This window comes from Anabas testudineus, chromosome 19, assembly GCF_900324465.2.
Source record: "Anabas testudineus chromosome 19, fAnaTes1.2, whole genome shotgun sequence".
NCBI lineage: Eukaryota > Metazoa > Chordata > Actinopteri > Anabantiformes > Anabantidae > Anabas > Anabas testudineus.
Window position 1 is genome coordinate 1,615,140 of NC_046628.1, and position 24,278 is coordinate 1,639,417.

The following is a 24,278-nucleotide window of genomic DNA, read 5'->3' on the forward strand; positions in this document are numbered from 1 at the left end:
TCTTTTCATTAGGATAAATGATCACAAACCTGTTTATCATAATGTAATTATATATTTATTTTTTTATTTGTTACGGTGTTTATAGGACACAAATCAAATTATGTCCATCCACTGTATGATGCCACTAAAAAGATCCACACGAGGGCAGCATAAGACAGTATATTATGTTCTACCTGCATTATTTTCAGTTAAAGAATGCTTCACTGTACATGGAACCTCAATTTGAAAGGCAAAGTGTTAGCATACTGGACTCCACAACAGGCTTCACGCTACAGATTGTGAACTTGTAGGGTCACGTTCATTTAGTTAAGAACTACAAGCTCAAGTGTTCAAGTTGCAAGTGACAATAAAAGAAAATGTTTTACATTTTATAGGTGACTTGATGTCAAAACCTTGCTGTTATCTTTTCACATTTCGAATATGTGCCCACTAGCCTCTCAGTCCTCAATTGATGTTATGATTTGATGATTTACCGTCTTCAATCAAACATTATGGACACCAGATTAAAGAAATTGAGTGTATAAATAATACCAGACACACAAGCCTCTTATGCATGCATCCAATCTGCAAGCTAATTTAGATAAAATTCACTATCTCCTGCAAGACAATAACTGTTACCTTTGCCTCAATACACCACTGTGCCTCAGTGTGTCTGGCTACACCCATGTCTGGTTCAGAAGTCTTAGTGCCATTACTGCAAACATTGGTTGGTGAGCTTTGGTGCAGAAAAAAACAAAATGCCTTACAGCATGTCAGTAATAAAACTTCACATTTTTGTCCACATTTTCTAGAGTCAGAACTCCTTCCTTGATCCATTTCTGCCAGTTAAAAGGCTTATTGTGTATCATTAACTTGAATGTCATATGGATGAGGACTTTTGCTTGAAACTGCTGAATCAGATTATGAGCTGCTGCCAATAGGATTTTATATATGGTACAGTTAAGAATAAGGTTTTAACTCACTCAGTGTGTTTTAACCTTCTTTGTGGAGATGTCACATGTACACAACATCTGATTGGGTATACCACTTGTACCAGTTCTCCAGTTCAGTTCAACTCAATTACTACTACCCTGCTTCTTGTGTTGTGCTAACTTGTAAAACTGTGTTATTATTTATTATTTGCTCTACCTTTGGTGTCAGTGAGATGCCTAAATCTACATCTCACCTTGTCCACTTATAAATGTTGTTGCAGTACACAGTGCATGTCTAAAATATTTAAGTGGAATTGCAACGTGTATAAATAGAAAAGTGGTGTTTGACGTTGAGAAGCTGCAGAAACATGTCCACGGGCGATGCAGTGCAGCAGAAAGGCTGGACATTTGTGCAGCTAATTTACTGCGTATGAACGTGTTAGAGTATGTTTGTTATTACCAAATTAACTATAGGAGCTTAAATCTTTAACTGTGTGTGCATAGCTTGTCATGTAGGCAGGTGTGGGCAATAGTTTATTGCAGCAGAAAGACATCCAGGTCTGCAGGCTTCTGTAGGACTTCAAAATAGGTCATGTTCAAATCAGGGTCATCTGCATAATTTTTCTGACTTCTCTGCTGCCGAAGTGGTTCAGGCCAGTGGCCCATGGCTGTGGAGGAAGGGCACTGTGTGGGGGATGGGATGGATGGAGGAGACCTCTACATGAAGCATTATCATTGTCTCAGCACTGAGATGCTGGAACATAAAAATAGGAGCTGACTTTGCATCTTAATCAATTCATGGATTTGAGTCAGTACAGGAAAACAGCGGTTATTGTCCGGGGCAAACCATGCCAAGAGAATAAATCAAGCTTTATCACTGATTCACAGTTGGGTAAATAAAGAACATAAGACTCCAATCAGCAAAAGTACTGTCAAAACAAGGCTGTCTAGTTGTGGTCTGAGAACAAGTGGCAGTTTCCAAGTGCAGGTCTACATGTGGTTCCCAGTTCAGGTTCAGGAGACACCCCCTCTACATTTAAGACTAGGTTTTTTATTAAGCTTATCGTGACTCTGAACCATCTCTTAGATATGCTCCTATAGATTAGTCTGCTGGGGGACCTCTACTCATACACTGAGCTCCTCTTCTCTCTCCACTTATATGCTGCTATTTCATGTCATTAACTTTGTGTCTTCTCTCCCCCGTAGTTCTGCCCTCTCTGTCTCCCTCTCTCTGTACTTTTCTACAGGTCTCCCTGGTATCAGAGCTGTGTGCAGTCACTTGTCCTACCAACCTTGTGTTTTTGCTGCTTCTTGTCGTTAGTTTTTGCTGCCTGCTGTTCTGTTCTTTCTCCTCTTTCTATTCACCCTAACTGGTTGAGGCAGATGGCCACCCACCCTGAGTCTCATTCTGCTAAAGGTTTCACCCGTAAAAAGGAGTTTTTCCTCTCCAGTATGTCTGAGAGCTGCTTAAATGGGGTTGTTGGGTTTTCTATATCATTCTGTATACAGTTATATTCTGTGAAGTCTTTTGTCTTTTGATGTGATTTGGCACTATATAATTAAACTGAATTGAAAATTCATTTATTTATTAGTCTCTACTCACTTGTTTTATTCTATGTGTAAAAAAACTAAAACTTGTTTCACCTATTATAGATAATGACATTATACCATGCAACATTGTGTTATATGTTGTACCTATGAAATACAGTACATCTTCACATCTTTAAGCTAAATGGTCTGTTTATGACATAGAATGGAAGTTGAAAGTTTAGGAACTCTATTTTTTGGAACCCATTAAAACAAACTACTAACATATTTAGTTTTTTATTGAACCTATGGGTTTAGAGTCAGGTATTTTAATTAACAAACTAATTTCTAAAGAGTTTGGTCTCCACTAGTTGACTGTCTGACAGATCATGTACAAATGGAGAACATTAACAGTACTGTTACCCTCTTCAGGAGTAGTAAACCAACAAAGATCACACCAAGATCTAGAAAAATAGTGTCTTAACTGATATAAATTACTGGAACAAGGCTAAAAATACTCACTGTTTATACTTCAACTTTAATCTACAGACAAAGACAGAACAAAGACCTACGCAGTGTATCACAGCAAATCTTTATTTTTAGTGCAGACAACACACAGTGCTCATATTGGTACTCCCTTTGTCTTACATGGCGTCTATTTGTTTCTTTACACTGTTAAAAATCCACAACAGAAGTGAGAAAAAAAAAAAATAATAATGACACTTTAAAAATGGTTTTACATTTGGAAAGCATCCTTCAGTATTGATTTCATCACTGCTCTCGGCCTGGGAAGACACTTAAAGCTGTCACTGCTCTGGGATACAACAACACATCACATACACAGTCATCAATGCCAGGCTGAAGGTTAGTGTCACTGGATGCTCAAACCTACGCCTACATCAAACTAGGATATGTTGACATATAAATGAACAACTGTGTTTAATCTACAACATAGTATAACAAAGTGATATGACTCATCCCTCTTAAAGCTAGTTTATATGACGGCCTAATTATAGCCTAAAATTAGAATGAACGCAAGGATGAGTTGAACAAAGACATACACACTTTCACTTGTTCCAAATATGCCACTAAATACTACAAACCAGAGAGGCGTCTAATAAAGAATGCCCAGAAAGGCCAAATGTAACGTGGAAAGATCTGTCTCAAGTAACTCCAAATGGACGAAGCTTGATGAAATAGTAAACCTTTTGATGAAGGACTGTATGTCTCTGGCATTATATTTGTGTCTCATCCATGTCTCCACAATGGGACGTTGCACGTATCAATAAACTGTAGAGAGAGTTATATTTTCTGCCTCAAAATATAGTTTATGTTGAAAATATTTTTTTCTGTGTTAAAATCTCCCATATGGGATCAGAAATAATACAAATATAATTCCATACATATCAATGTCAGCAAATGAACTTGGGTAATTGGTCATTATGTGAGCTGACCTGACTACACTATGATCATTCATGAAGTCTGTGACATGCAGACGACCATTCTGCAAAAAACTAGTATGTGGATAAAGCTGTTTTATAAAGCTAAATTAGCTGTATTCAAACCATTAAACAAGTACTTCATCAAAAACTCATTTATCACTTTCTTTTTGATGAAGTATTTATCATGTGTTTTACACATACAGTGCCTATAAAAAGTTTTCACCCTCTTGGATGTTTCATCCTTTTATTGACATTTTAAATCAATCATGGTCAATAAAAGTCAGAGACTTTGACAAAAAGAAATCTGAAAAATACCTCATTAATCTCAAAGTGAAAACAGGTTTCAAGTAATGTAAATTAAATAAAAATATATAAGGTGAAATTAGTGTTTGCATTAATATTCAGATATTCCTGTCATTTCTTGATGATGGATTTCACTAAAGACTTATACTTTTCAATGACCTGTTCTCTGAGTTTCTGTGAGTGTTCTTTTGTCTTCATGGTGTAATGGTAGCAAGTAACACTGAATAACCAGTGATTGAACCTTCCAGACACAAGTGTCTTTATACTGCAATCACTTGAGACACACTCACTGCACTCAGGTGATCCCCATTTCACTAATTGTGGGACTACTAGCACCAAATATCTGGACCTCTGCTGGAATAGGTCAGTCATTTTAGAGGGGGTGAATATTAAAGCAAACACTGATTTCACCTTACATATCTTTATTTAATTGATGTCTTCACTTTGAGATTTTTTTTTTTTTTTTTTTGTCAAAGTCACCAACATTTATTGACCATGACTGATTTATAATGTCAATAAAATGATAAAACATCCAATTTGGTGAATACTTATTATATTCTAATATTCTAATTGCAAATTAGAAGCTGTGGATTTGAGGGCTTTAAGCCATGTCAAGTTGGAATGCATTTTATATGTACTACTATTTCAAAATACCTTTTGAGGTTTCTGTCATCAACAGTTACCGCTGAGTGAGCCTGGAGTCAAGCTATACTTAAAAAAAACTGACCAGACAAAGACCAGACTAGCATGGAGGGATATGTATCCATGGTCAGACTTGACCTTTATCTACTTTATAAAACAGAAAATGAACCTGATTCGTTAAAGTTTGTGGCTTCATCAAACACCTCTCTGGGGAAAACACATCAGTGTTTTTAATAACTTGAACAGCTTGCTGATGATCTCCTAAAACCTGAGTTCACGTTTGTATGATGATACAAACAATGCAATCTCTCACTGAACATGAGTTGTGAGTAGTTTCGTATCACAGTGAAAACTGGCACATCATCTTGGCACTATATGCTTTGTGGCACATAGCACTTTTTTTGGAATTATTATCTCACCGGGTGAGGGTTACTATAGTTCATATAAGTGCAATATTTGTCAGACAAGAGTCTATTTTGACTCTATTTGGCAGCATACACAAAGTGTGTCCATAAAAAAATCTTCAAAAATAACTAACTTCATAAATAAAACTTTGTCAATATATCTACAAATGTAAAAATCTCCAAGGGTGGTTTCATAATAACAAATACATATAGCACAAACACACCACATCTGTATATTCCTACTCATGCATTGTTGCACACGTAAAACACACACACACACACACACACACATGCTTACACTTATTCAAATGTGTTTTCACATACAGTGTGTAGTCACTCATGTTCAAAATATATTGTGTTGTAATATATATTTTAGAAATATTAATCCAAACATATGAAGGTGCGATCAGTGAAACTTTACAGCCTCTTTGCATACCAACCAAGGTTTGATGATGCTGATGATCACCATCAGTCTACACTGTTCTACACTGACCCTTTTCAACTTCCTTTCTATTTATTCCGGATGCACAGGGCAAAGTTAGTTTCCTCCCAAAACCTCAGTGAACTTAGAAGATTCAGATTCTTATTCTGTCACAGCTTCACAAGCGTCTGTTCCTCAGCAGCCGCATCAATAATTTAGTTCAGACTTATTTTGCAGACATTTTGTGTGTTTTACAAGCGTAAATCCACATTTGCAGCCCATTTACATAGTAACACAATCATTGTGGTTGTATGAGGTTGAATTCAATTCAACCTAACTGCACAATTTTTGTTTCCGATAATGTGATCACAAAATGATGATTTAATCTGTAGCCCAGAAGTTTGGAAATGACTGCTCAACATAATATGTGTTGTATGAGCCAAATTTCACATTTCTTTCCTCATCTTCTTTTGTCTGTCTCCCTCTAACTGGCATGAAAAACACACAAATGACTGTACTGTTCTTATCTATATTAAATACATTATTCAAAAATTGAAAGGTTTGCAAACCCCTTGGCTCATGACATCAACGCAAGTTTGTCCAATCAATGAAAGCAGATTGGAGTTGTGGGTCAGAGCTTCTTTGACCTATCAAAAACACTTTTCACCAAACCACTGTGCCCCTTAGAGAGCCATACAGCTCTGATTGCAACTTTAAACCATACAGAGCAGAAACTCAATTAAATTTAGCATTTGAATAATCATTATAGAAATGAATGTGTAACACAATGATAGATTTGTCATAGATGGGGTTCTGAGATATCATAGCTGTACAAGGCCTCACTGAAAGCTCAGCTTGTGGTTTAAGGGCAAAGCTGAAGGCGATGACACCCAAACACTTAGGAAGTAATTAGATTACAGGGCTGCTGGAAGGTCTGCCACGTACAAGCATAAGAAAACTATACAGTGGTTTCATTTTTCCAAGGGCCAGTCCGTATGTTTCCTGTCGAGTCTGAACCAAAGAGGCCATCTTCCTGCAGGCTCCTATTTCGGCCAATTGTGCCTCGTCGGTTAATGGTAGCATGCTGCCTAGGCAGAGTATTTCTAGGGAAACCTTTCTGTTCGACCTCCACACAAAGATTATTTCTGTCTTCTGTTGTCTTTGACATGCAGCTGTATGCATCAGGATTTTGCTGGTATTGTAAGGTGAAGGGATCAGGTTTCTCACAGCAACTTGGGGTGGAAGAATGATCAGCTGAGCTGTGCAGGTGCCACTGGCAGGTGTGGACCCCATGAGAAGGCAGGAGGAGGCTGTGACAGGAAGTGATGCTGTCATGCATGTTGTGTGCATGGCTGTGGCAGGAAGTCATTGAGTCTTGTACACTGTGGCAGGAGGTCTGGCGTTGCAAGTTGTGGCAGGAAGAGAGCTGCTTCTCCAAGTGCGGACTGGGGCATGGAAGCTCAATGTCTGGAAGTGGGCTGTTGGAAACAAACGGCGAGCCTTCAAGGTGATGAGCAGCATGAGGGCTGTCCAGGTGGGAGCCATGCACACTTCCATCCATACTAGTGGAAGTCATGTGGGAGCGGTAATCCTGGAGGCAAGGGCGTGGACGGTTAAAGGAGCGTGACTTTGTTCTGTCAACAAGGTGGCTCTGTAGGGGCAGAATGGGGCGAGGGAGCTCATCAGGAAGTGACTGTGGACGCGGTGAGGGCAGGGGCTCAGTGAGAGGAGAAATGGGGGATGTGGTAACAGGACTCATTACAGCCACACAGCATGGACCTGTGTGGTTGGGAGTGGGGCTCTGTGGAGGGGGTGCCATTTTGTGGTAAGAACTCTGCACAAGGTGAGGAGAGAGCAGTGGCTGTTTGCCTGAGCACGGGGAGTTCAGGTGGCAGTGTGGCTGATGGAGATCCTGCCTCTGGCTCTGTCCATCCCCATTCCCATCCTCGGTCTTGGATTTGGACGGGCAACAAGCCCACCAGCGGTGCCACACATCATCACGTTTGGCACAGTGCTGGATGAGAAGGAAGAGCCCCAGGGTGACACAGAAAGCCCCGTACAGGCAGCTGAATATCATATCCAGGAAATGCCCCAATGAAACTGCCAATGCCCCCAAAGCCCAGGTAGCCAGGAATAGAAAGAGGGTAAAGGCTGTGGCCCTTAGCTGAGATTTAAACGAGTGCTCATTGGCCAGCACCGTTACACCTGTAGCAAATGCTGGACAGTCCCCACCAGACCCAGATGTTCCACCAGCGTCTGGGTGGCAGTGATGGTTTGTCTCAGTGGACGATAACTGCTGCTGCTCCTCACTCAACACTTGCAACTCATACTTGCGCTCTGGGTGACGTTTGAGCTGTATGTAGGTGCACAAGAAATACACGGACATGACTAAAACCAGGAGACACACAGGGGCATAGAAGCCTCCCAGACTTGGTTCCCATGCCATCCAGCAACTGAAAAAGACAACAAACAGAAAAGCATTATTTACTCAATTTAATTTAACGAAGAATAAAAATGTGATTGCCGAGAAAGAAAGAGTGCTTACTATAAAGCGTCATCCCTGCTGCCATAGTTATCCAGACCAAAAGCTGCGGTTACTCCAACAATTATAAGAGGGATTCCATCACTCACAAGATAGAATCTGCAAAAGAAAATAGAAAATACAGTGAAGTACAGTGCAAATGCTGGGTTAGATAGATGGCAAGGTAACAGGTTTTGGCGGAGCAATCAAATCAATGACTGAGGGCGTGATTACACTCTGACTTTTACAAGCAGCAAAATCTGGGTAGAAAATCTGTGGAATCCTGCAGGTGCAGACATCATGTGGGCCTGCTGGTTAATGATGGTTATATAATCTAATAATGACAACACAACAATAAATTGAGGAAGCTGAGCAAGTCAAATCAAACTGTGCGTGAGCTCTGCTAAATGTTGGGCAGCTAAGAAGCTGATATACTGTCTATAAAAAGTGAGGGTTTATCCACTGGGACGTGACCACAGTTACAGTGAAAGCACTGAACCAGAATACATTTGTACACGACTGAGTAACTCAGATATAGGGTGAATTGATTTATACATTTTTCCCAGTCATTTGACCGTAGCTGACTGACTTCACGACTCTGAGTCAATGCACTGAGATTAGTCAGTTGGTGCTGACAGGGTAAGCAAGAGGGGTTAGTTGTTAACTTTCTGCAAGTCTGCAAAGGTACACAAGCACAAAGATAGGCGCAACCTCACTATGCTGCCACACTTCTTACTGTGGAGCACAGCTGAACACATTTGAAGCCTTCAAGACATTTTTGAACAGCAGAATACTGCTCGCTGGCAAAACCACAGGCAAGCAGTCATAACTCATCTACATGTCTTACCTGAGGACGGTTGGTTTGGAGCGCGTCTTGCCCGGATCGTTTTTGTCCTGCGCCCTCAGAGGGTCTTTGGACACGTCTTTACAGATGTTCCTGGCAGTAAATGTCAGCCACAGCATGGTGGATAAAGAAGCATAGTGAAGCACAATGCCGACCTAACACAGTGAAAGATGTAAACAGACATTAAGATCAGTCAGTGTAGCATTTATTTATTCACTATAACACAAACTGTGCTTCATCCTATTATTCGTACATTATGCTTCTTATTGCAAATGTCACAACCTGATGCCAGATGTGGCTAAGCACTGAATAAAGCATGACCAGGTCAAATGAACAGGTCCAGAGAAATGCATTACAAAACCGTGTCCACTGAACCAGATTTGCTTTGCTTTTATTCAATTCTGTTTGCACTAGTGCACTGAACTACACACTTGCTAAGCAAACCTAGTGAACAGTCTCCTTCATACATGAAAAGAATAGAGGAAAAAAAACCCACTTACAATCTTACACACAAAAGGTAAGTTTATCTGATTGATGCCCCCGGCAAAAACTCCAAATGTCAGTCCTGTGTGGAAGAGGAAGTTGAGGAGTGTGTGCCAACCGTTCCTGCTGATGCGGATCACACTGCAACCAATGGAGACAGTTAAAAAAGTGAGAAGAGACTGTTTTACCTACTACCTATCCACTGCAGGGTAAAAACATCTATCCAGTACACGTATGAAATCCACCTGGTGGTTTTAATAATGTGCATTACTGCATTGGAGCACTGTATTAAAATGCTTCACTTCTCACCTGTGGTGGACAATATAGGTCATGATAGAGACGAGCAGACAGAGCAGCATCACTGCAGTGCAGGCATACACCACTGGATGCAGGTAATCCCCAGGGTACGGTGGGAAGGACAGCACTCTCTTCAGATCCTGCAATGGCACAGACGAGATGATGAATGATGAATCTTAGAATATCACGCTTAAAGTAAAGAGAATCCCATCAGTCCATATCTGCTGTTCTCTATAAGAGTATACGTTCGGATCTCATCAGAATAACACCACAATAAGGAAATGTGCAGGATGATATGAGCTATTAGTGTATTTGCAGTGTCCACATAATGTAAGCTAATGAGGACTTGGCCGTGAGTGGTCACCGTAGCTTCAAGTCACCAGCATGATGTTACAGCACAGCAGAGTTTTGTTTAAAAAAAAAATGGTGGACAGGCAGTGCCGCTGCCAACGACGCTGCCATGAACCGTCACAATTGATATCATCCAGCCTCACTCATGCTAGTCAGGATGACTCCATGAAGCCCGGAGACTCACTGCTGGAGGTTAGAATGTGCTGTGTGTTTCCAAAGCCCTGCACAATTACTCAAGCCTGTTTCACTATGTGAGTGCATTAATGACATCTTCTGACATTGCAGCAGGATCCAGCAAAACACACTGAGTCTGTGAAAAAAGAAAACCCCCTATGTATGTTAGTGTACAGTAAATGTACAGTAATGTGACAGAAATGTCAGCTTTAATAACTATATGAATTGCTTCAGAAATGTGAAATGAACTGGATAAGAAATTGTTAATATTCTGTCCTCGAGTCTAAAATGTAAATATTAAATCTGTATGTTTTTATTGCACAGCTGTCAAAAGCCAAACCTACTTTTTAATCTAAAGATCTAGAGAGAATTGGCTTGTGCTTCTTCTTACTGTAGTTGGAGTATTGCCTAACTGCGATGACATCGCTGTCTTAAAATAACTTAATGCACTTCATTAAACATGTACAACATGGTAACTGGGATTTCAGTGTCTTCTGCAATATAAAATCTGATTAGCAAGAGGCACATTCTCAGACCCCAGAAGCCTTTCATCATACATCAACACATTTCTGCACTCAACCAGCCAAATGCTAAGTATTACCCTGACAGGATGGGAGGTGGAGGAAATGGTCAGTCACCAAGATGATTTTCAGTATTTATCAATCTAAAGGTTACTTTTGATGTTTTTGGCTGTTTCATTTTAATTGCTCTGTGGTGGGGCTGATGAAATTTGTGCCTTGAGGGAATACTTTCAAAATGGGGTCAAACATTCAATTAGACTCAAGGATGAACTGATTAGGAGTGGCCCTGGTAGCTAAAAGGTTGCTGTGCATGCAACCGTGATGCGGTCGCATGCATGTAACATCTAGTCACGGTTCTGCTGCTGCGCACAGCAGCAAAAGCATTAAAGTGTAGTGCTGGATATGAGTTTCATTCCCTTTGATAAATGTTCCACTACGTTTACCGACTAGTCTCAAACTATAACCTCTGTTACTCTACCTCAAGTAGGATTATGGTGATGTTATGATCATGTGAAATTTGAAATGCAGCTTGATAGTGTAGTGGTAAGTGGTGTAGTGGTCGCTGCCCTCCATGTGGAAGACTGGGGTCCGAATCTCCAGCTGTACGGCTGTGCCTTGTGCTTCGATTGTAAGTCACTTTGGATAAAAGTGTCTACTAAATGTAAACGTAGTGACAGCTTTGGTGAATGTGAGCACAGCATGTTTCTTTAGGGGACAAATGTATTTAGGTAAACTAGTCTAACAGGTAACAGGTAACATCCACTGAGTTTTTTTTTTTCATCAGAATCATGCATCAGTTGACAACAGGTTGTGAGCAAGTCAATAACTGGTCATCCGTGTTTGGCTCCTACAACCACTAAGCAGACTGCCCTGCTTACCCTCTCAGGCCAGCTGCCGCCACTCCACTCGCAGCTAACGCTAGTTTAATAGTGTTCAAGTGTTTTTGGAATCTGAAAATACAATAGCAATGGGTAATGATGCCCGTAAGGTTTCCACGTGTCCATTAAGTAAATATGGTAGGTCATTATTAAAGCAATTAGTAGGTCAGTAAACTATGTTGGATGACGGTTTCCGATGATTTGGACTTGTATTTGCTGCCTGTGCGATCATGTACCTGCTTGCACTTGTTGCCACATCCTTAAATCTCATATAGTACAACAGTAAAACCTAAGGCACTATAAAAGTAAACACAGAGTTATGATGAACTGTTAAAGTGCTCCTGTAATTCTAGTTACCACAAGGTCACCGACTGTATGAAAAGGTGATAACCGCACTTTCAGTTAAACACACCACACGTGCACTCGTGTTATTCAGCCAGCCCAGATGACTTAGCCGTGGAGTCAGGGATGTGGAAGAGGCTCAGAGAAAGTGACACATATACAGTAAAGGATGTGCATCTCCTGGACAGGTCTAGCATTCCCTCTGTGTTAAGAGGCCAAACGTGCCTTCAAACAACAGTTCAGCCTTCTTTCTTTCACTGGAACACACTCTCGCATGTACATAATTCAAGCTGAAGATTCCTGTGGAGGCAGAAATCAAGAGATAACTTGGCTCCGTCTTTACGACAGCGTCAACTCGCTTTTCCTTTGTGTTCCAAGGCCTTGTATTTTAGAGACACTGTCATGTCTTCCTCCTGTAATCTCTCTCTCTCTCTCTCTCTCTCTGGGACAGCATGCTCTCTCATCACACTCGACTGAACAACCCATCCATTAGACAGAGCATGACTGATTAAATCCTTTGCAGATCCCATAAAATGAAAAAAAAACAGAAATAAATAAATAATTCAAATGCAGCAGAGATCTGTGTGCACCACACTCAGCTTATCTCAGATGATTGACCACGCACTGTCACCACGGAAGATTTTGTAATTAAGCTTCTTTCTTACTAAATTCGTGTCTGTGCTTATGTGTAAACAGGATTTTTTTTGGGGGGGGGGCATCAGAGCTTTTCACCAGCTTTCAAATACTACAGGGATTCCAGATACACATGTATGATCCTCGATTTTGTTATACTCTATTTTAGTGAGTTGATGATTTTCAATTGGGACTGTATCAAACACGTTTCATTAGTATCAGAGATGTCCAAAGCAAATCTGATGGATGCACTGAGGCTAATCAAAGCATTCCTCAACTAACCGATTAGGCCTGTGTAAAGAAAATGAACACAGACTGACGCATATCATTATCGGATTTTGTTTTCTGAACTCTCAAATATCATTGTTTGGATTTCACTTACAGTCAGGCTACACTAACACATCAACTGGGCACAGAATGCCAACACTTAGCATTACTCACACAACAGCAGAGTGAGCAAGGTTCTCATTGCACAAGTACTGTACACTCTTTCAGAAGCGCTCGTCAACTGGTCGGATCCACAGATCCACCCCTGCACACCTTTCCAGCAAACTGGGAAGAGGGGGCCTGAGTCTATAACATTCTTAAACCGACAATCAGATGCTCACATCCACTCCACCCTTCAGCTAAAGAAAGACTAAGCAGAGGTTGAGTCACAATTACTCAAGTTCTGTCACTTCCACAGACTCAGTGTCATCCTGCATGACTATTAAAATAACAAGTTGAAAAGTTAAGGCCTGTGAATCTGTTTCAAAAAATGATATGTGGCTGGATGGTAAGAAGGTCATCCTCTATGTGGGAGACTGGGGTTCAAATCCCAGCTGCGGCCCTACTTCCAGTAGGTATTCTTAAGCAAGACCTCCTCACACATACCCTGCCTGAGCTTTGTACCTAACTTGTAAGTCGCTTTGGATAAAAGTTTAATATTTACTTAACTTGGTGCATTTGATGACATATTTTTGCTCACTTCTATTCACTTACACTCCAGCTGCTAATGTAGAACTAGTGCACAGACAGCACAGGTGACTAGACTGGAATACCATTTTTTTGGCCCTGGCACCCTCTCTCCTCCTGACCCTGCTCTGAAGACACCGAGCCAGCAGTAAACGATGCCCTCGTGCACACGCTTCACACCAGAGCTGCACATATAGTGTAGTGAAGAATAGGCTACAGACAAAAATAAACTTGAAATAAAATTGAGCAAAATCACAGTAATGGATGAGGATAAAAACTGCTGTTGTTCTTTTTTCTGATTTCTCAAACAGTAGAAACTTAACATCTAGCACATGTGTGACAGTCAGCTGATAATTCACACTCTTAAAGTTTCTTCTTAATAACCTGTAACAACAACTTCTACTGTTGATGGATTATACTGTAGTTTTCTGTTCATTCCCTGTGGTAACACCATGTCAACGTGGAATAACAAACAATATAACGACTCACCATGAGACTAAGTTGAATTACACTTGAGTCGTGAAGCTCTGGTCTCTCTGGGAGGCCCGTGGTGCCCCCCCCGCCCCCCTACCCTGCGCCCTCCTGGTCCATTTGATGATGATGACGACTTCAGCAGAGAGGTGTGATCAGCCTGGGGTCCGTTCACAGGACTTGGTCCGGCAGCTCGGTGCTCTTCCTCCAGCTGGGAGGCTGCGGGGCCAGCTGTGAGCTCCGGCCGCGGGCCCCCGGTGCCGACTCCATCTGCGCGCAGGAGCTGATCAGAGCGAATCAAAGCGTGAACATGAATCTACTGCTACTTTGGTTTTTGTTTTTTGTTGTTGTTGTTGTTGTTTTTTAGTCGCCATCAGCTCCACTGTAGTGTGACACATGCATGTGGGCGGCGGGAGCGATGTCACATCTCATCCACCACACAGGATCTGCTCATAAACAACAGTGTTTGCATGATGTCGACAGACGAGAGAGGAAAGTAGCTGTATCCAGATGATGGGGTTGATTTCAAACTCACCCTGTTAATACGATGTGTGTGTGTGTGTGTGAGCAGAGACTGAGCCTTTACTATCTACTATTTAACTATCTCTCCCAGCATTAGATTCAAGACATCGGAATAAAGAAGAAGAAGCCGTACCTGCGGTGCTGGGTGCTCCTCTCCCCCCTCCTCAATCCAGGTCAGTGAAGATAGTGGCTCCGCTCCATTTGCCGCTCTGGATGTGCCGCATGTTACGTAGAGCGAGGGCGGGGAAAGGGTGTGACGTGTCATCCATCAGCTGATGGCCTAATCAAAGCGCTGCGGGCTGTGGCAGCCACGGTGACGACTGGCTGGAAACGGTGCGTTCAGGTGCTGTTTCAATATTTGAGCATATTGCTACCAAACAAGTGACGTATGTATGACGAACTCCTGTGACTCACCCCTAATAAAAGATCACGTCACTAAGACTTTCTGTGATTCCTTACTACTTAGGCAAATGGGTCAGCAATAAATGAGTGTTACTTCACACACTAATTGATTCCAGTGGCATCATAAATGATGCAGGATGCAGAGCAGGGCCTCCTCTCAGCTGTGAAGTATGTATAATTCAATTATTCAGACGGTCTTCCCATGGAAACATGCATGCCGCTGCATCACTCTGTGGCTTCATGTGATATTTACAAACCAGAGGTGAAGCACCCACTCATCCATCAGCCATACCCGCTTTAGATGTTTCTTTTTTTACTCATGTGCTGAACCTAAAGAAGAAAAAACAAAAATCAGGCCAAAATGATTCTCTGACATTGTTTTCCAACTATTGTTAGTTGGATGCACCTGGTTAGGGTTAGGGGTTAGGGGTTATTTTCTACATCTGCTAATGTATGGCATGCTACACACAGTGAGAAAACTATCAACCATTCACATTCACACCTAGACTGTACAATATAACTTGTTTCAATTTAAAAAAAATATGAATTAATTGCTAATTACATGAAGTCAAATAAATCAAGGAAATCTTCAAAAGCAACTCCTTATTTTTTGGACAAAACACCCTCAGTTAATTTGAAAAGTCAATTCAAACTGGGAAACTGAACCTTAACTCTGCAGTTAACTAGTAACCAGTGACTTTGAAAGATTTGAACATGATGAGATGATGATGATGATGAGACAACAAAAGAGCTTTAAACCAATCAATCATCAATGCATGGTAATTCCCTGCACTCGGTTTACATCTAATTTCATTAACTCTTGTCGCAGATGATGATGCAGAGTCAGTAGAGTGACAAGCAGGACGTTTTTAATGGTAAAGAAGCATCTGGTGTACACATTGAAGTAGATCATGACAGTGAGGTGGACCAACAGGAAAGGCCCATCCTGGATGAACAAAGCCTCTGCAGTGTTCCAGATATCAGTCCTGAGATAGGAGAACAGAGTGGCTACTGAGGGGTCCTCTGTGGACGCACCCATTACTGTGGAGACAAAGGAGAAAATACCAGATTTTCACAGGAAAGATGTCTCCTTCTCTTAGTCACCATGGACACAGCACAGCTGAACACCCACTGTTAGGTTGACTTTTCTTGGGTCACTGGTTTGGCCTGAGTGACCCAGACTGATGGAGTGACTAAATCAATTATTCAATGTCTTTTAGCTCTATTTTTGTCATCTACCAACTGCTGACAGAAATATGGGGCTCTTCTCGTAGCAGATGCTAAATGCTCTATTATGTTCGCTCTGTCTGTTTACCTCTGAGCAAGTAGTGGACGGGTAGACAGGTGTCTTTCAAAGAGCAGTTTACATTTATGGTCGACAATTGTGGGATGGAAAACCAAAACCTGGCCCCAAATAATCTAAAAGACTTACCCTCTTACCCTGGTCCTTGAGGGCCACTGAGCACATCCACCGTACAGGGACATTGAAACGGCACCGATCATCAAGACTGTCTGGCTGACTGCAGAGGCCAACTGATTTCTATGGGTGCACGCAGTTTCAGTCGGAACTGCACCCAGAAGAAACCAATGAGACACTGGAGCAGAAGTGGCAACACTGGTAAACATCTACAGACAGGAGGGGATTCATAGTGGAGAGAGGGCAGAAGTGATAAACCTCATGTCTCACTTCACCTCTGTCTTCAGCACAACCCCATAAATCAGACTCCAGCACCTACTAGATGTAAGTTTTGTTTAGTACCATTTTTTTGTCTATTTTGTCTGTACATATAATTCGTTGTTAAATTAGATACCACATATTTACTTCTCTTCACTTATTAGAATATTGTGAACAAATATAGGACATATGTACACTGTAATAAAAACACAAATGTTAGAAACCAAACAGCTTCTATAGACTAAAGTGCAAATTATTTACAATCTGGAAAGACCAAGAAAACTGTCAAAACCTAAGACGGAGTTTCTTCTTTCAGAGACAAGAAGTTATCCGGTGTGGCTCAGCATCTGCCAGCTCCAACTGGATACCACATGGAGTATCTCTACCCGCCTCCTTCTGCTACAGGTTCAAATATTCCAGATCATGAATTAAATAAGATGATAATTAAATAAGGAATTAAATAATGACTGAATGTCGATAGCCATTGTCAGCCATTTAACCAAGGTATAAAAACTGACAATGGCTACTCACTTAAAGATTGTGGAATCTATTAGTACACTTTTGTTGTTTAGTTCATGTGTTTATTTAGGCTACATTACCACAGCAGAAATTAGACTGGAACTTAGACTGTACTTAGGCACCAGTTTTCTCCATAATATTGCAATCAGCAACACTGTTGTGTTAAACAACAGACACAATGGTTGGGAAGTCAGAAATACAGTCTTAACTTCCAAAATACTTTCCAGAAGAGAAAGCTATTATGACAAAGGTTTGATTTGCTTTTGCTCAACAGTGATGATAAAGTAATCTATTACTGTCCTGTCCACATTACTCAAATTGAAACTGAACTAAAGGCACCTCGTCTTTTGTAAGCATGTTTTTGAATTACTTTAAATTTGTTAGCTATTGTAAGTGTTTGACGCAGGGCTGTTAATAAATGTATTGTTATGTTGCCATCTCTTGTCATAGTTCAAAAAAATGGAATTCAGGGTGCACAGACGAGAGCGTGCATGCAGAGAATGTGTTCAATGCAGTGTTTTTGATATAAGAAAAAATGTTGATGTAAGAAAAAGTTTGTGTAAAACATCAACAGGACCAAATGTTTATCATACTCTGAGGTCTTGAAGTCAGACCTGCAGCACCTGCCTCTAAAATCTGCAGCCCCCTTGGTCTCAGACTGGTATGGTTCCCTACATAACCCAGTATTGCCCAGCGTGACATCAGAGCACACTGCTAAATGTGTGGAGTGTGGGCCAACACAGTGCTTGACTTGCAGACTCATTACCACAACAAAGCTGCTAATGTGCTATAACATATGGATTCATATAACTTAACTACTGCAGCTCTATAAAGTTGGGACACTGTCTAAGCCTTCATAAGAACAGAATGCAAGGATTTGCAATTCTCATTAACCCATATTTTATCCCCAATAGAATATAGAAAAGATGATTGATACCTAAATGAGGCTTAATCTCCCCATCGCCATCATTTCGACATATATTTCACTTTATTCTCGACATTTCCACTTTCTTCTCTTAAATCACGCGTTCACCATTTTTGGCTGACTGGGCTTTCCGTACACGGCGAAGCGTTCTTGACGCTGCGTTGCCGTGGCAACGAGTTAACTTAGCATCTCAACATGTCAGGAGGAGCAACGCGTCGTGAAAAGAAAGAGCAAGTGAAAGTACAGGATAGGAAGCTACAGGTAGTTCATAGCTCAGTGCTTGTAGTGTTTTTCTTTGGTTTCTGTGACATGATTAAGTTACGTATTTTCCCTTCTTCTGGAAGAAACAGGACATCGTCTTTCTACAGTGGGGAGCGCTGTCACACCAACAAATCGAAGACCTGCTCCAGAGGAGTGCAGAGGAGCTTCAGTGGTGAGTACATAACGTTACCCCTGGCCCGATCTCCTGGCCTTGTGGAAAGGCCTCCAGGCAAAAATAATGACTGAAGATAAACTATTTCCAAGTACGACTAAAGAATAAATTCATGCAATTTTCCTGAGCAGCAGTTTAAGTCAAATGTATCCAAACATCAGGATGTATGTGTTAAACCAGGTACCTACACTTGAAGTAGCAAATATTAAATAGCCCAGTGCTACACAGCCTACATGCTACTTGTTAGATTAAAAATTTGACTATGGTTTTACTTAACTGTCATTTAAGCCAGGTTTTTAGAAACACTGTCCAAAAATGATGTCACTTTTAAACACATGCATTGCCTACTTAAAGTAGCTAGATTTAAACATATTACAGACCCTGCAGTTATTTTTTTTAAATATCCACCGAGCGTACTATTTTATTGAATAATGTAAACTCTGCCTACGTTGCAGGGCCTCCACATCCTCAGTCATGGCTGTGCTGCAGCTGTTTCGTTCAGTTTCACTGTGTATTTACTGCTCCAGCGCTGCTGCAACAGTTTTCACTCACATGTCCTTTCTGCTGTCTGTAGGGAACTGAAGGAAATCCTGGGATTCAAGAACTATCAGACTTGTATGAGGGAAGCTGCCCTTCTGGATTACAATGTCTGTGGTTTCTGGTGGGCTAAGGAGGCCAGCTTCACACCTGCACAGACCTCCTTCACCATGGCTGTACTACACATGCTGCTGGAGAACATAAGAGGTGAGGAGGACAGACAGGTTTACACTGTATGTGTTAACAGCTTGTATGCTGTGCTATGCTTGTAGCCAGGTTACAGTCCACTTTCTCAAGTAAGCTGATTTCTTAAGTGTCATGTAAACAGGAAATCAGTTTTTTTGTAAAAAGGACATTGGATTTTCTCAAGGTAGTTTTCTCTTTTTACCAAAAGTGCTTGTGTATAACAAAGGCTGTCATCACTTACCACTCTACTACTGTCAGCAAAGAAGTGCGACTGGACGAAAGGAGAGATAATTAGAGCCCAACTAAAACTAAAACCAACACAAAGTGCCCCATAGACATCTAAATAATTCAGTTTTCACTGTGTATTTCTTTAAATCTGACAGTTTGTGCTGTAAAAATGAGCACTGTAACTGTCTGTGTGTCTCTCTCACAGCACTGTCAGCCACCTCTCCTGACACACCAATACAAGGAAACAAAGGAAAGTGGTCAGGAAGTGGCCTAGTCTGTCTCTATATAGTTAAAATCAGTGAACCAGATGAGAAATCAGATTACTCTTTTGCTGCATCTGTACCTGAATTTCCAGTAACCAGGTTTCTTGAGTGCAAGTAAACTCATTCCTCAGTTACTTGAGAAACCTGGTTTCTGTCAGTAACCTGGTTATGTGAGTGCATGAAAACACACTGAGTTGGACAGTGGGCAAAAATGACCAATATTAGGCCCCTGAGTCTGGAAGCATCTAGAAATTCACAGAATTATTTGAACTTGCCTCCTAGTGGGTGAAAATATGAAAACAAATACTACTATATGCTGTGCCTAATTACTTTCTTTTTCACTCATTCACTCTTGCCTCATTACACACACACTACATTTACATCATCACTTGGTCATCAGCAGTCATTTTCGTATTGATATTAGAGTGTAGTGTACATGGTACACAGGTCATATTGATTAAACACATCATAACTTCCCCACTTCATGTTTTAGAGAAACAGATGAGTTTAGTGGAGAACTTGATGGAGTTTGCAAAAGCCTTAGGTTCTGCCTGCCAGTGCTCAACTTCAGAGGAAGATGCCACTTCACTTCTCAACACAGAAGAAGCCATAATGCTAATAAGCTACATCAGGAAGAGGTAACAAGTCTTCTTTAAATCTTTGTTTATTGGCAAAAAGGCAGGCTTTTTCCAAGCTTTGATTTAAAAATACCTGATACTGCGTACCTAGTGGACATCCCTGCCATCATCTCCATAGACCAAGCATGGGTTGGCACAGGTTGATTGCATGGCTCCACCTGTACCCTGCCTTGGCCAGTATGTGAATTCTTATGCCAAGCTATCACTGACAGCAAGCGGGAGGTGGACATGGTGACTGACTTCAATCTGGAGAAACTGGTATCACATGCTTGAAGCTTGATAGCATGTTTGTAAAACACTATACAGTAGGTGGGCTCAGCTCCTCACAAAACCAGGGAAATTAAGTAGTTAAGCCCTGACTACATTATATACTGTAAATCTTTTAATATCTTTAAATTATTGCAGTGTGTAAGGATATAGAGCAATACATAAAAACAGCAACACATCCATTTAAAATTCTCAATTTTTAACATACTGTAGGTTCTGCAATTTACAAATGGAAAAAGACAACAGTGTCAGCAAAATATTTTTAATCACTGTGCATATTGGCCAATTTCCGAAAGTTCTAGTAGTAACATATAACATATAAGCAGCAATTTAATGTATGAAGTTTCTTTTTACCAGCTATATATGTATATTATGTGTACTGGGTAAATGCAGTCTACAACAATGCATCATATTCTTATAAACTGTGTTGTATAATTGATTCCTCATGTATTACTCATGGAAAGTACACTGAAAGGTATTAGTTGCTTTTAACCACTACATACAGTACATCCACTCTACCTGTTCATTTATGTTCATCTTATCTTTCAATACAGTTTATATCTGATACAAATGCCATCACAATAATGTGCTGAGGAGAAAAACATGAAATTGCAGTCTGTCTACTGTGAGTGTATTGTATTTGTGTAAGACAGCTGTGTACTCCCGTAGTCTTTAATAATTCAAGTGACACTGTGTGTTGTGTTGGCTGCAGTTTGTTTCAGAAATATAGACTCTACGAACTTCATCTCAGCACACCAAGAGATGAGTTACTGTTGGGCATGGAGGTAAGACAGCTTGTGACTTGTGTGTTTGTTTCTGTTTCTGGATATCTTTAAGTAACATTTAATCATGCTGGGTTTCAGAGGACCATCGAGGTGTTCACCTGTCAAGATGCATTCACCCCACTGGAGGAAGGCATCTCCACTCACCTTTTTCCTGACATCCAGAAAAATCAAGAGGTGAACATAGCTGAATGGACACAGAAATAACAACAACAACAATAATAATAATAATAACAATAACAATATTAATATTAATAACACTTTGCTAAATTATTTAGACTGATTAAAGGAAATATAGGTGAATCTAACCAATAAAGTGGAGCAAGTAAAATAACAATTAAAGACAGGCAGTGGAGCAGTAAAGCCAGATGCTAGGTAAAAGTAAAGCTAAAGAATTTGTACAAGACACACAAATTATGTGGTGAATTCTGCTTTTATTTAAAATTTTATGAACATTGTGACATAGTACTATTTTTGTCAATGGCTTATAGGGTAACTACTGTATATACTTATATTCTGCTGAAAGCCTCTCCCTCAGCACATTTAAAAAAAGCATTAGGGCAGCAGTGACCATGAAAGGGTCAGGGGACACAGAGGACACTGCCTGACTAGCGCACAGTGTGAGACAGAGCTATACAGCTGATAGTCAAAAATGACAACATAATGTGTTGGTACGTTCATCTGTACATTAGGATCATGGCTGGAGAGTCTCTTCATACTCTGCTACTGTATTTCTCTGCTACGGTATGGAAGCTTATTACTGCCACTTCAAAAAATCTAAAACTAAACTAAACAAACTAAGTAAATGTTTACTTATTGTATGGCAGTCCTGTGATAGACTCTTAAATTGTCTATGGTGTATTCTGCCTCTTACCCAGTCTCAGCTGGCATGAGGTCCTGGCCCCGAACTCTAGCCTTGTAAATTATAGATAGTATGGCTGGATGAATAATGTAAATAATGTACATATGTGCAGTTGTCTTTCTAGTCAGCTCAATGGAAGAAAAACTAAATGTATGATAAAATATGTAAAGATAAAAACAAACTCCGTCATCTTAAATCAGTCTTGAAGCACTTTGAATGTTGAATTCATTTAATAGTAAACACACTCATCCTCTATAGTGGCTCACTATACTGAGTGATTGCAAACAATGTAAAATATTTGTCAAGCTACTGGAGCCTGACTATGCCAATCAGCCACAACATTAAGACCAGCTGGTGGCTTTAATGCTGTAGCTCAAGGCTGTTTATTGTCTTTGTAATTGACAAGATAAATGTCAGCTCAACTGTCATGGTGTGTGAATAACAAACCTTTAGAGTACATCAAGGCTTTTTATTATCAAGTGTGTTTGTGGGAAAGAATTTTAAAACCATTGTAGGGATGTTTTGATCAGTCCTAACAGAGGGTTCCTCAAGGGTTATTACTTAGTTTCAGTGTAAGGGTTATAAATAGGTTAATGTTAGAGTTCAGGTCTGAAAAATTGTGTTCTCAAAAAACAAACAAACAATAAAACGTGTGTGAATATATCTGTCATTCTCAGATCAGTGACAATCTCCAGCTTCAAGAGAAGACTTCTGCTACAGACCAGAATGACAGGAATACAGTTCTGCCAAATACCTAATGCATCACATATAAGTAATTCGGTCAAAAATAATGTTTAACATTAAGATTTGAAAAAACAAGCGATACTTAAGTTTTATGAGTTTAGGCTGTTATATGATGTGAAAATTAAAGTATTGAACTGAAGTATAAAATACTGTACATGTGTACTTTATTCACTTGTCTCTCAAAGAACAGCAAGCACAGCCAGACAGTATGTATGGCATGTTTAGGTGAGATGACTAATTCCTGGTCATGTTTATCTTCCTGCGCACCGCAGAAACAAAGGTTTGTCTTGATATTTGAGGCGGTTGTGTTTCTAATGAACAGTTGTGAAATGCCCTCTTGTGGTAAATAATACACACTGCAAAAACAATGAACATTATTGTACAGAAGACCTCAGGTCTTCTCCCTTTTTTGTGAAAATTACGTTGAAGTTATTGTGGACATCTGGGATCACAGCAGCATCACTATAACTATGTCAGAGAGGACGAGAAACTTAAGCAGTCAGATGATCAGATCAGACAAAGACATATGATAACTAGAGTTTAAAAACCCATTAACCCAACTACAAAGTGGAGTTCGTTTTTTTAAAGGCCAATAGATGGGCAGTTGTTACCAATGATAAATAAAAATATGAATTTGATCCAGAACAAATTGTGTAGATCCAGCATCATACACATTTAGCTAGATGTTAGACATGAGTCAAACAAGCTAAAATTTGCTCCAAGTCACAGAAATATTCAAACCAAGGCAGGAAACCTGCCATGCATTCAGTTCTACACTGTCCTTCTGATCAGATTACTGTTATTTCTTTGTTCTCTCACACAGGGGCATCTAAGCCGTATTCCCCTCTCTCTTCTTCTTCTTCTCATCCTTTCTTTTTACTCAGGTTCTGTGTGCTGGACTATGAACTATGATAGATATATGCCACACATGTCATAATCGTCATGTTACAGGTGTTACTTAAATACAGTATTTTGCTATAGTCAGATCATAACGTTATCAAGATTACGTTACAAGAGACAGTTTAATAACCTTACAATAAAAACAGTTTAAATATTATATAATGTGATTTGTTTAAAACACAAAGCTTCTCTCAGGTTTTATCTAGTCAGATTCTGGTATTCAGAAATACTGTCTCTGTCTCCTTCCTGTGTGGATCTTTATATGATATACTATGA

General features: G+C 40.2%; 3 protein-coding genes across 4 annotated transcripts; 1 reads left to right on the forward strand and 2 right to left on the reverse strand.

Annotated features, from left to right (window-relative positions):
- Window positions 1–6,540: 6,540 nt before the first annotated feature.
- Window positions 6,541–9,149, reverse strand: adgra1a (adhesion G protein-coupled receptor A1a). The gene is made up of 3 exons (XM_026352005.1): window positions 9,019–9,149; window positions 8,196–8,291; window positions 6,541–8,103 (listed from the first exon to the last, which is right to left on the reverse strand). Exons 1-3 carry the CDS (start codon window positions 9,132–9,134, stop codon window positions 6,609–6,611), a joined length of 1,707 nt encoding a protein of 568 aa, XP_026207790.1. The 5' UTR covers window positions 9,135–9,149; the 3' UTR covers window positions 6,541–6,608.
- Window positions 9,150–9,476: 327 nt separating this feature from the next.
- Window positions 9,477–14,202, reverse strand: LOC113156596 (adhesion G protein-coupled receptor A1-like). Its single transcript, XM_026351830.1, has 3 exons — window positions 14,138–14,202; window positions 9,808–9,935; window positions 9,477–9,639 (listed from the first exon to the last, which is right to left on the reverse strand). The coding sequence occupies exons 1-3, from the start codon at window positions 14,138–14,140 to the stop codon at window positions 9,477–9,479; spliced, it is 294 nt and encodes a 97-aa protein (XP_026207615.1). The 5' UTR covers window positions 14,141–14,202.
- Window positions 14,203–18,337: 4,135 nt separating this feature from the next.
- Window positions 18,338–23,231, forward strand: cabcoco1 (ciliary associated calcium binding coiled-coil 1). 2 transcript variants are annotated; one of them, XM_026352012.1, is made up of 7 exons: window positions 18,338–18,423; window positions 18,507–18,595; window positions 19,170–19,339; window positions 20,303–20,447; window positions 21,427–21,499; window positions 21,578–21,673; window positions 23,036–23,231. In XM_026352012.1, exons 1-7 carry the CDS (start codon window positions 18,358–18,360, stop codon window positions 23,114–23,116), a joined length of 720 nt encoding a protein of 239 aa, XP_026207797.1. In that variant the 5' UTR covers window positions 18,338–18,357; the 3' UTR covers window positions 23,117–23,231. The 2 variants fall into 2 exon arrangements, with proteins under 2 accessions (XP_026207797.1, XP_026207798.1); XM_026352013.1 differs by having other exon boundaries at window positions 18,342–18,423; window positions 18,513–18,595.
- Window positions 23,232–24,278: the final 1,047 nt, after the last annotated feature.